This window comes from Heterodontus francisci, chromosome 5 (assembly GCF_036365525.1).
Source record: "Heterodontus francisci isolate sHetFra1 chromosome 5, sHetFra1.hap1, whole genome shotgun sequence".
NCBI lineage: Eukaryota > Metazoa > Chordata > Chondrichthyes > Heterodontiformes > Heterodontidae > Heterodontus > Heterodontus francisci.
Genome location: NC_090375.1, coordinates 123,492,300 through 123,505,707, shown reverse-complemented (window position 1 = coordinate 123,505,707; position 13,408 = coordinate 123,492,300). Strand labels below are relative to the sequence as shown.

Genomic DNA, 13,408 nt, shown 5'->3' with positions numbered 1-13,408 from the left:
TGTTGGAGGTCAATCATCTCAGTCCCAGGACACCATTGCAGGAGTTCCTCAGGGTAGTGTCCTATGCCCAACCATCTTCAGCTGCTTCGTCAATGACATTTCCGCCATCATAAGGTGAGAAGTGGGGATGTTCACTGATGATTGCACAATGTTCAGCACCATTCACGACTCCTCAGATACTGAAGCAGTCCGTGTAGAAATGCAGCAACACCTGGACAACATCCAGGCTTGGCCTGATAAGTGGCAAATAACATTCGCGCCAGGCAATGACCATCTCCAACAAGAGAAAATCTAACCATCTCCCCTTGATGTTCAATGGCATTACCATTGCTGAATCCCCCACTATCAACATCCTAGGGGTTACCATTGACCAGAAACTGAACTGGAGCAGCCACATAAATGCTGTGGCTACAAGCGCAGGTCAGAGACTAAGAATTCTGTGGCGAATAATTCATCTCCTGTCTCCCCAAAGTCTGTCCACCATTTACAAGGCGCTAGGCAGGATTTTGATGGAATACTCTCCAGTTGCCTGGATGAATGCAGTTCCAACAACACTCAAGAAGCTTGACACCATCCAAGACAAAGAAGCCCGTTTGGTTGGCACCCCATCCACCACCTTTAACATTCACTTCCTTCACCACCGACGCACATTGGTAGCAGTGTGTACCATCTGCAAGATGCATTGCAGCAACTATCAATGGCTCCTTTGACAGCACCTTCCAAACCTGCGAACTCTACCACCTAGAAGGATAAGGGTAGCAGATGCGTGGGAAGACCACCACCTGTAAGTTCCCCTCCCAGCCACACACCATCCAACTTCCTCCACTGTCATGGGTCAAAATCCTGGAACTCCCTTCCTAACCGCACTGTTGGTGTACGTACACCCCAAGGACTGCAGCGGTTCAAGAAGGCAGCTCACTACCACCTTCTCGAGGGCAATTAGGGATGGGCAATAAATGCTGGCCTAGCTAGTGACGCTGACATCCCAGGAACGAATAAAAAGAAATGCAATCCCCAATGATGGAATGGGTATGGAAGGCTCACCTTGGTGGAGTGAAGGAGGTCATTGACCCTCTTGCAGCACTAGACCCAGTTTCGAAGGCTGACTCCATGGCTGCGATCTTTGTCCAGGCTTGTTTGGTCAGGTGGGAGGGTCTCTTCTTACCATCCCTTACAGCCTGGAGGAGAATCCACAGGGGGAACCCTGTGTCTTCCACCTGACATAGTCCCTCTTGGCTCCTGGTCAGCTCCTGGCCTTATGAGGCCTTGGTCAGCAGCACAGGGTCTACAGTCAGTAGCACCAGGCCTATAGTCAGTAGCCCAGGGACTCTGGCCAGGGGGTGTCTACAGTCAGCAACGCAGGGTCTACAGTCAGCAGCACAGCAGCACACAGCCTATAGTCAGCAGCCAAGGGAATCCAGCCAGGGAGGTCTACAGTCAGCAACACAGGGACTCTGGCCAGGGGGTGTCTACAGTGAACAGCACAGGGTCTACAGTCAGCAACTCAACAGCACAAAGGCAAACCAGCTTCAAACTCAACAAGTGAAGCAGCAGTTCAAGCAGGGCTGGCAGCACTTTAAATATGGTGCCAACAGCTGCATTTGTCTCAGCTGATGATACCATCGGCGACTCATCGTCTGCCCCCGTCCTCCAATGGGATGAGCCCACGCCTTCTGTTTTCAAATGGGCAGGACTGATGTAATTTAGCCATTTGTGTACAGTGCTACAGGAGATCTACTAAATATCACACATCAGCTTGGCACAGTAGCAGCATTCTTACCTCTGAGTCAGAAGTTGAGGGTTCAAGCTCCACTCCAGCAACTTGAGTATCTCATTCAAGCTGAAGGAATGCTGCACTAGAACGTGAAGATCTCATGGCACAATTCAAAGAAAAGCAAGGGCGTTTGCTGCAGCAACAACTTGTGTTTACATTGCATCTTTAACAGAAAATTGAACTAAGGTGCTTCACAGAAGCATAAGCAGCCAAATACAGGGTATTTCCCAAATCCTTGTGCAACTTCAAACTGTAATAACTTTGGATGTACACATGTAAGAAGCAGATGGTATATGGCACATGAAAGCATAATACATAAAATTTCAACACAATACAGTTCAAATTTAAAGGCTTCAACACAGCCGCCACCTTTTGTGATACATTGTTCAATCTGATTTCCATAGTCGTCTTCTCCTGTCGTCATTTTCAATCAGTTACAACATCATTAACACAGCATTAACATTAAAAAAACTTTGATTTATGTTTTCATATGCCATTTATAGTTTGCTTCTATCGTGCACATCCAAAGTTACTTAAGTTTTAAATTGCACAAGGACTTTATAAACTCCCTTTATTGATATTGAGTCAAAGAAGGAGATATTAGAAGGGGTGACTAAAAGCTTGGTCCAAGAGGTAGGTTTGAAGGTGGGTCTTAAAGAAGGTGGAGAGGCCAAGAGATTTAAGGAGATAATTTCAGAGCTTAGGGCCTAGACAGCTGAATGGAATAGGGATGCAGATGAGGCCAGAACTGGAGGAACATAGAGTTCTCGAAGAGATGTAGGGCTGCAGGAGGTTACAGAGATAGGTAAGGGCAAGGCAATGAAGGGATCTGATTACCAGGATAAAAATTTTAAATTGGAGGCATTGGGGGACTTGGAGCTATTGTCTGTAGGTGAACAAAGGGGTGATGGGTGAGTTAGACATTGTGACGGTTAGGATACAGTCAACAAGGCTGTGCATGAGCTGAAGTTTATGGAGGGTGGAGGATGATGAAAAGGATATGGGATTGGCAATTCAGCTTAGCTTCAAAAACAAAATGTATTTGTGAACAGTCTGGTTGAACCTGAGTGAGTGAAAGGGGAGGGGTTTAGAATTAGTGCCATGGGTACAGAGTTGGTGACGGGCTGAAGATGGGCTGGAGGAAATTGTGGCACTTTCCGGACTTGATTTCAGACAAGCGGGCTGAGAACACAAAGGCAGTAATGGGGTCAACAAGAGAGCTGGTGGAGAGGTGGAGCTGGATGTCACCAGTGTACAGTTGGAATCTCTAAGGAATCATTGAAAATGCTTTCCAAAGAAAATTCAATACAACTTCCAATTTTTTCTCAGTAACTGAAATTTCTGTAGTTCAAAATATAATATTAAACAAAGTAAAAAAAAAACTAATAATTCCATATTTCAGAATAACATGATTATATTTATACACTGAATTTTTTTTGCCTTCATTAAAGTTTTTACTTTCAACCCTCAACTTCTCATATATTCATAGAATGGGTTACGGCACAGAAGGAGGCGATTCAGCTCGTCGTGTTCATGCTGGCTCTCTGCAAGACCAATTCAGCTAGTCCCACTCGCCCGCCCTTTCCCTGTAGCCCTGCAATTTTTTTTCTTTTCAGATGCTTATCTAATTCCCTTTTAAAAGCCATGGTTAAATCTGCCTGCAACACATCCTCGGGCACTGCATTCCAGATCCTAACCACTCCCTGCCTAAAGAAGTTTTTTCTCACGTCACTGTTAGTTCTTTTGCCGTTTACCTTAAACCAGTGTCCTCTGGTTTTTGACCTTTCCACCAATGGGAACAGTTTCTTCCCATCTACTCTGTCTAGAAGCCTCGTGATTTTGAACACCTCTATCAAATCTCCTCTTAACCTTCTCTTCTCTAAGGATAACAGCACCAGCTTCTCCAATGCAGCCACATAACTGAAGTCAGTCATCCCTGGAACCATTCTCATACATCTTTTCTGCACCCTCTCTAAAGCCTTCACATCCTTCCTAAAGAATTGGATACAATACTCAGTTGAGGCCAAGCCAGTGTTTTATCAAGGTTCATCAAAACGTCCTTGCTTTTGTACTCTATGCCTCTATTTATAAAGCCCAGGATCCAGTATGCCTTTTTAACCATTTTTTCAACCTGTCCTGCCACCTTTTACAATTTGTGCCCATATACGTCCAAGTCTCTCTGTTCCTGCACCCCGTTTAGAATTGTAACCTTTATTTTATATTGCCTCTTTGAGTTCTTCCTGCTAAAATGTATCACTTCACACTTCTCTGCATTAAATTTCATCTGCCACATGTCCATCCATTCCAGCAGCCTGCCTGTGGCCTCTTGAAGTCTATGAATATCCTCCTCACAGTTCACAATACTTCCAAGTTTTGTGTCATCTGCAAACTTTTAAATTATGCCCTGTACATATATATCAAGAAAAGCAGTGGTCCTAATACTGACCCCTAGGGAACCCCACTGTATATCTTCCTGCAGTCGGAAAAACAACCATTCACCACTACTCTCTGTTTCCTGTCATTCAGCCAACTTCATATTCATGTATTCAGTTCTGATGAAAGATCACAGACCTGAAACGTTAACTCTGTTTCTCCCTCCACTGATGCTGACAAGCCTGCTGAGTATTTCCAGCACTTTCTGTTTTTATTTCAGATTTCCAGCATCTGCAGTATTTTGCTTTTATTTATATTCATGCTGCTACTGCCCCTTTTATTTCAACTTTGCTGGCAAGCCTATTATTTGGCACTTTATCAGATGCCTTTTGGAAATTCATATACACCACATCGACCGCATTACCCTCATCAACCCTCTCCGTTACCTCACCAAAAACTCAATTAAGTTAGTTAAACATGATTTGTCTTTAACAAATCCGGGCTGGCTTTCCTTAATTAATCTATATTTGTCTGAGTGACATAATTTTGTCCCTGATTATCGTTTCTAAAAGCTTTCCACCACTGAGGTTAAACTGACTGGCCTGTAGTTGGTGTGCTTATACTTGCAGTAGTTTTGAACAAGGATGTAACATTTGCAATTCCCCAGCCCTCTGGCACCATCCTGTATCTAAGGAGGATTGGAAGATTATCACCAGTGCCTCCACAATTTCTACCCTTATTTCTCTCAGTATCTTTGGATGTATCCCATCCGGCCCTGGTGATTTATCAACTTTATGCAGATCCAGTCTTTCTACTAGCTTCTCTTTATCAATTTTTAGCCCATCCAGTGTACCAACTACCTCCTGTTATGACTTTGGCAGTATCTTCTTACTTGGTAAAGACAGATGCAAAGTTTCATTTAGTGCTTTAGCCTAGCCCTCTGCTTCCATGCATAATTCCCCTTATTGGTCCATAATCAGCCTAACCACATCTCTTACTACCCTTTAACTCTTCATGTGTCTTTAGAAGACTTTTTGATTCCCTTTTATGTTAGTTGCCAATCTCTTCTCATACTCTCTTTTTGCCCCTCATTTCCTCTTTCACTTCTGCTCTGAACCTCCTATATTTAGCCTGGTACTCAATTGTATTATCAACCTGACATCTGTCATATGCACACTTTTGCTGCTTCATCTTACTCTTTATCTCTTTTGTACATGTACATCTCTTTTAGGGTGGCACAGTGGCGCAGTGGTTAGCACTGCAGCCTCACAGCTCCAGCAACCCGGGTTCAATTCCGGGTACTGCCTGTGTGGAGTTTGCAAGTTCTCCCTGTGTCTGCGTGGGTTTCCTCCGGGTGCTCCAGTTTCCTCCCGCAAGCCAAAAGACTTGCAGGTTGGTAGGTAAATTGGCCATTATAAATGGCCCCTAGTATAAGTAGGTGGTAGGGAAATATAGGGACAGGTGGGGATGTGGTAGGAATATGGGATTAGTGTAGGATTAGTATAAATGGGTGGTTGATGGTCGGCACAGACTCGGTGGGCCGAAGGGCCTGTTTCAGTGCTGTATCTCTAAACTAAACAACGGGGAGCTCTGGCTTTAGTTTTCCTACTTTTCCCCTTCTTGGGAATGTACATCAACTTTACCTGAACTATCTCATCTTTAAAGGCAGCCCATTGCTCTGAAAAGTTTGTTCTTGAATTTATATTTTTCTGCCCAGAGCTGTGACATTTTAAGCTGAAGGCAGGGATCACTGGATACCAAACAAGAATGGCTATTTTTGTTCTCGCTAACCCACCAATTGTGGGGTCAATGTTATCATCCATTCTGCAACCCTGCCTGAGATTAGCTAACCCAATATAGATCAGGAATCAAACTAAGAACATTTAATTTTGTGACACAATTATGTGCTACTTTCAATAACTGAGGCATTAGGAGACCTGCCTAAGTCACTCCTGAAAGCAGTTGCGTATCCAACCCTTCTCTCCACCAAACACATGTACACTTATTTGTGTATTTTCCATTCATGAAGTATTTCTATTACAGACGGGTCCAGAATATGGCCAGGGTATGAACCCCATCAGTCGATTGGCCCAGATACAGCAGGCGAAGAAGGAGAAAGAACCAGAATATCTTCTGTTATCTGAAAAAGGTCTGCCACGCCGCAGGGAGTTTGTAATGCAGGTATGTAGACTGGAAGGTATGGCGGTAAATGAACAGTGGGAAATATTTAACGAAACAATTCAAAGGGTTCAACAAAAGCACATTTCATACAAAAACAAAAACTCATCAAGAAAGACCCAGCCGAGGCTCACTCAGGAAGTTAAGGAGAGTATTAGACTAAAAGAAGAGGCTTACAATGTTACAAACAAAAATAGCAGCAAGTCTGAGGTTTGGGAGTGTTTTAGAAACCAGCAAAGGGCCACCAAAACGTTGATAAGGGATAAAATAGAATGAAAGTAAACTAGCCAGCAATATAAAACAGATCGTAAGAGCTTTTATAAGTACATAAAAAGGAAGAGAGTAGCTAAAGTAGACACTGATCCCTTCGAGGCAGAGGAGAAATCATCATGGAGAATGAAGAAATAGCAGAGGCATTGAACAAATATTTTGTGTCTATCTTCACAGTAGAAGACACAAGTTCCATACCAGAAATAGGCAGTAACCTAGGGGCTAAAAAGAGTGAGGAAATTAAGGATATTGATATCAGCTGAGAAAATGTATTGGAGAATCTCGAGGGACTGAAATCTGACAAGTCCCTGGGACCAGATGGCCTACATCCTAGGGTTCTAAAAGAGATAGCTGCTGAAATAATGGATGCACTGGCTATGATTTTCCAGAATTCCTTAGATTCAGGAATGGTCCCGTCAGATTGGAAGTTGGCAAATGTTACACTGCTTTTCAAGAAAGGAGATAGAGAGAAAACAGAGAACTACAGGCCAGTTAGCCTAACTTGAGTCATTAGGAAGATGTTGGAAACTATTATTAAGGAAGTCTTAACATTGCACTTGGAAAAGCAGAGTATGATTAGAACAAGTCAGCATGGTTTTACTAAAGGGAGATCCTGTTTGACAAATGTATTAGAATTTTTTGAGGACGTAACTAGTAGGGTAGATAAAGGGGAACCAGTAGATGTAGTCTACATGGATTTTCAAAAAGCATTCAATAAGGTGCCTCATAAAAGATTAATAGGTAAGATAAGGGCTTATGGTGTTGGGGTTAATACATTAGCGTGGATAGAGGATTGGTTAACAGACAGGAAGCAGAGAATGGGCATAAATGGCAGGCAGTGAATAGTGGGGTGCCGCAAGGGTCAGTTCAGTTATTTACACTCTATATTAATGACTTGGATGAAGAGACAGAGAGTATCTAAGTTTGCTGATGATGCAAAGCTCTGTGGAAAGGAAAGCTACGGGGAGGACATAGGGAGGCTGCGAAGAGATATAGACAGGTTAAGTGAGTGGGCAACAAGATGGCAAATGGATAATGTAGGGAAATGTGAAGTTCTTCACTTTGGTCGTAAAAATAGAAAAGCAGAATATTTTTTAAAAGGTGTGAAACTGCTAAGTGTTGATAAAGAACAAAGAAAATTACAGCACAGGAACAGGCCCTTCGGCCCTCCAAGCCTGCGCCGATCCAGATCCTCTAAACATGACGCCTATTTTCTAAGGGTCTGTATCTCTTTACTTCCTGCCCATTCATGTATCTGTCTAGATACATCTTAAAAGACGCTATCGTGCCCGCGTCTACCACCTCTGCTGGCAACGCGTTCCAGGCACCCACCACCCTCTGCGTAAAGAACTTTCCACGCATATCCCCCCTAAACTTTTCCCCTCTCACTTTGAACTCGTGACCCCTAGTAATTGAATCCCCCACTCTGGGAAAAAGCTTCTTGCTATCCAACCTGTCTATACCTCTCATGATTTTGTACACCTCAATCAGGTCCCCCCTCAACCTCCGTCTTTCTAATGAAAATAATCCTAATCTACTCAACCTCTCCTCATAGCTAGCGCCCTCCATACCAGGCAACCTCCTGGTGAACCTCCTCTGCACCCTCTCCAAAGCATCCACATCCTTTTGGTAATGTGGCGACCAGAACTGCACGCAGTATTCCAAATGTGGCCGAACCAAAGTCCTATACAACTGTAACATGACCTGCCAACTCTTGTACTCAATACCCCGTCCGATGAAGGAAAGCATGCCGTATGCCTTCTTGACCACTCTATTGACCTGCTTTGCCACCTTCAGGGAACAATGGACTTGAACACCCAAATCTCTCTGTACATCAATTTTCCCCAGGACGTTTCCATTTACTGTATAGTTCACTCTTGAATTGGATCTTCCAAAATGCATCACCTCGCATTTGCCCTGATTGAACTCCATCTACCATTTCTCTGCCCAACTCTCCAGTCTATCTATATTCTGCTGCATTCTCTGACAGTCCCCTTCACTATCTGCTACTCCACCAATCTTAGTGTTGTCTGCAAACTTGCTAATCAGACCACCTATACTTTCCTCCAAATCATTTATGTATATCACAAACAACAGTGGTCCCAGCACGGATCCCTGTGGAACACCACTGGTCACACGTCTCCATTTTGAGAAACTCCCTTCCACTGCTACTCTCTGTCTCCTGTTGCCCAGCCAGTTCTTTATCCATCTAGCTAGTACACCTTGGACCCCATGCGCCTTCACTTTCTCCATCAGCCTACCATGGGGAACCTTATCAAACGCCTTACTGAAGTCCATGTATATGACATCTACAGCCCTTCCCTCATCAATCAACTTTGTCACTTCCTCGAAGAATTCTATTAAGTTGGTAAGACATGACCTTCCCTGCACAAAACCATGTTGCCTATCACTGATAAGCCCATTTTCTTCCAAATGGGAATAGATCCTATCCCTCAGTAACTTCTCCAGCAGCTTCCCTACCACTTACATCAGGCTCACCGGTCTATAATTACCTGGATTATCCCTGCTACCCTTCTTAAACAAGGGGACAACATTAGCAATTCTCCAGTCCTCCGGGACCTCACCCGTGTTTAAGGATGCTGCAAAGATATCTGTTAAGGCCCCAGCTATTTCCTCTCTCGCTTCCCACAGCAACCTGGGGTAGATCCCATCCGGACCTGGGGACTTGTCCACCTTAATGCCTTTTAGAATACCCAACACTTCCTCCCTCCTTATGGCGACTTGACCTAGAGTAATCAAACATCTGTTCCTAACCTCAACATCCTTCATGTCCCTCTCCTCGGTGAATACCGATGCAAAGTACTCGTTTAGAATCTCACCCATTTTCTCTGACTCCACGCATAACTTTCCTCCTTTGTCCTTGAGTGGGCCAATCCTTTCTCTAGTTACCCCCTTGCTCCTTATAGATGAATAAAAAGCTTTGGGATTTTCCTTAACCCTGTTTGCTAAAGATATTTCATGACCCCTTTTAGCCCTCTTAATTCCTCGTTTCAGATTGGTCCTACATTCCCGATATTCTTTCAAAGCCGTCTTTCTTCAGCCACCTAGACCTTATGTATGCTTCCTTTTTCCTCTTAGCTAGTCTCACAATTTCACCTGTCATCCATGGTTCCCTAATCTTGCCATTTCTATCCCTCATTTTCACAGGAACATGTCTCTCCTGCACGCTAATCAACCTCTCTTTAAAAGCCTCCCACATATCACATGTGGATTTACCTTCAAACAGCTGCTCCCAATCTACATTCCCCAGCTCCTGCCGAATTTTGGTATAGTTGGCCTTCCCCCAATTTAGCACTCTTCCTTTCGGACCACTCTCGTCTTTGTCCATGAGTATTTTAAAGCTTACGGAATTGTGATCACTATTCCCAAAGTAGTCCCCTACTGAAACTTTAACCACCTGGCTGGGCTCATTCCCCAACACCAGGTCCAGTATGGCCCCTTCCCGAGTTGGACTATTTACATACTGCTCTAGAAAACCCTCCTGGATGCTCCTGACAAATTCTGCTCCATCTAGACCTCTAACACTAAGTGAATCCCAGTCAATGTTGGGAAAATTAAAATCTCCTATCACCACCACCCTGTTGCTCCTACATCTTTCCATAATCTGTTTACATAGATGTTCAGAGAGACTTGGGGCTACTCATACAGGAATGCACAAAGTTAACATGCAGGTGCAGCAGGCTGTTGGGAAAGCAAATAGCATGTTGGCGTTTATTGCAAGGGGATTAGAGTACAGGAATAAAGAAGTCTTACTAAAATTGTACAGTGCTTTGGTGAGACTGCACTTGGAATACTACGTGTAGTTTTGGTCTCCACATTTATGAAAGGATGTACTTGCACTGGAGGCAGTGCAGCGAAGATTTACTAAATTGGTCCCCCTTGGATGAGGGGGTTGTCCTATGATGAGAGGCTAAATAAATTGGGCCAATATTCTCTGGAGTTTAGAAGAATGAGAAGTGATCTAAATTGAGATATACAAGATTCTGAAAGGGCTTATTAGGGTAGAAGCTGAGAGATTGTTCCCACTGATCAGGGAATCTAGAACACGGGGACACAGTCTCAACATTCAGGGCTGAGATGAGGAGAAATTACTTCACTCAAAGGGTTGTGAATCTTTGGAATTCTCTACCCCAGAGGGTTGTGGATGCTCCATCATTGAATACATTTAAGGCTGAGATAGACAGATTTTTGGTCTCGCAGGGAATCAAGGGATATGGGGAGCGGGCAGGAAAGTGGAATTGAAGCCCAAGATCACCCATGATCATATTGAATGAAGCAGACTCGATGGGCCATATGATCTACTTCTGATCCTATTTTTTGTGTTTTTGTAAAAATATCAGTGCAGATGTTTCTTGGTTTCCAGAATTAACATGATTTATCATTAGAATTGTTAAAAATAAACTCTATAGTCACAATTATTTATTTGCAGTTTTGTGAAAACACGCACTATTTTAAAGAATCCTTGCAGTGTTTGCATATAAACAATAGGAAAATATAAAATGATCCAACTTGGCCCATTCAGTCATGGTGGAGCCTACATACACCATCATGCAAACCCCTGTTATTCAACCCCCTGAAAAGGCAAAAAACAAGATGAAAAATCTCAAATCCCCAAACTTGTGCAGGTACTTTTTGAAGTCCTATAAGTATCCAAACTCACCACACATTCTGTCAATTTATTCCACAGGATGATGGTTCTGCAAAATGAAGTACTTCCTGGTGTCTAACCTAAATCTGTGTTTTCGTATTTTGTATTGATGTTCCCATTCTTCCCCTCATTATCTAGCTCAAATAATATAATCTGAACAGAATCTATTGCTTTCATCATTACAAAGACCTCAGTCATATCCCCTCTACATGCTTCTTTAGTGAAAGATTTACTTATCCTCTGCACCGTGTAGAATTAGTGCTTATATATCACATTTTAAAATATATATACTAATTCTGCCATGTCAGCTACAACTTTCAGACTTTTAGGATCTCTGTATCTGTCAGTCCTCTAATTTCCAACCAAATCAGAAATGTTATTTGCTCATTAAATTTCTTCCCTCCTCTCCTTTAAGCATCAACTTCTTACTAGTAGTTGCATAGTTCAATTGACCCTTGCCCATTATTCATTGGTGAACCGTGGTCAATCCCAATTGAGCCTTCATTGGATGTTCACACAGGTACACTTACAGCAGTAGTTGCTGGATAGTTGTTAGAATTATGAATAATTTTCAATTCCCTGGTGCTGGTATGCTGAGATCAAAATTAGTGAACCTACCAAGAACATAGCTGAGATTGAATAACTCAGCATCGACCAGGAATCGAACCTGCAAATTTCTAGTCCAGATAACTCAACTATTTGGATTAAATCACTGAGCATCATGGGCCCAAAGATCAGATACATATTTGTATGAATTCAGTCAATAATGAATGAGAAGGCATGCATATAACATTCACTGCCACATTAATAATTGCTATTAATCCATGCTCACAATTGTTTAGCTCCCTGTAGTTTAATTTTGAGATGTGTTTGAATGAAATTCAGATTGATGAGATGAAGTCACCTCTTTTACCTGTAAGTTTCAGTAGTCTGAACCCACTAACTAAGGGTATTGGCCTGCCACATGAAATAGTATAAAGTAGTAATCTCACTTTGAAAAGTTACAAAGATGGCTGGTACCAGAAGTGGTATAATTTAAATATTGCCATAGAACCATAGAACAGTTACGACACAGAAAGGAGGCCATTCAGCCCATCATTTCTGTGCCCACTGAGAAAACTAGCCACCCAATCTAATTCCACCTTCCAGCACCTTGCAGGTTATAGCATTTCAGGTGCATGTCCAGTTACCTTGCAATAGAGAGGTTGACGCATCTTGTTGACTCAGAATACAGGAAGCTTTATGTGCCGCTGGCTCATACTTGACCTGGCCTAGGAGTGTTTGATGTTATTGCTAGATATCCAACATGTCAAAACAATCACCATCATGTTAAAAAACATTGGTATTATTACACCTTGTCATTAATTGTTGTTCTCATTTGATTTTGTGAGCGACAGAAACATAATTTACTATTTTGTAAGAGTTGAGTAGGTTTAAATCTGGACTATCCTAAGGTACACCATCATTTTACAATTTAAAAAAAAATAGAAACCTGGTAATGGGCCAATAGAGGTCTTACTCTACCAGGAACGCATAACAGAAATTTGGGCATGTCCCCCACCATCCCCCCCCAACATGATTTTTTTCTCCAAATAAACATGGCAAATATGCCTGAATTTCTATTGGGTGAGGCACAATCGTAAGATTTCTTCTTCAGATGCCATTACAACAATTGCATTAAGTATATGAGACACTCCAGTGCCTCACAGTGCCCGCTGCAATCATCATGGGTACCACAATAGATTTGACCCACTCAAAATCTGAGTGCTGAGTTCACAACAGTCCTTTTACATGTGAGTTGTTTCTGATCTTCCTATGTTGGGTTGATGCCAAATCCACACAAATACTATTTTTGCAATACATCCTCTGAATCACATTCTCTTGTCTTACACTAATGATGTCCGTGTGCTTAAGAAAGATTCTGAATGAAGAGCCCAGAAATTCTGTGCAGTTCACGTCCGTGATATCACCAGAAAACATTTGCTCTGGTCTTTGACCCCGCCTTTGAGATCAAAATATACTGTCTTATTTCCCACTGTAAAAATTTGTTGTAACAAATGTCATGCAGGTCCCCACCTGCCAAGAATGAGGCACATGGACATAAAACTTCAAATTGTTGCTGGGAAAAAGAGAAGGCCTGTTGC

General features: G+C 42.7%; 1 protein-coding gene across 8 annotated transcripts in view; it reads left to right on the top strand.

Annotated features, from left to right (window-relative positions):
* Nucleotides 1–13,408, top strand: part of stau2 (staufen double-stranded RNA binding protein 2) — a 545,941-nt gene that overhangs the window by 334,835 nt on the left and 197,698 nt on the right. For all 8 annotated transcript variants that reach the window (XM_068032038.1, XM_068032036.1, XM_068032040.1 and 5 more), the window contains one exon: nucleotides 6,191–6,328. In XM_068032038.1, coding sequence (XP_067888139.1) covers nucleotides 6,191–6,328 — 138 coding nt within the window. The remainder of the gene's footprint in view (nucleotides 1–6,190; nucleotides 6,329–13,408) is intronic.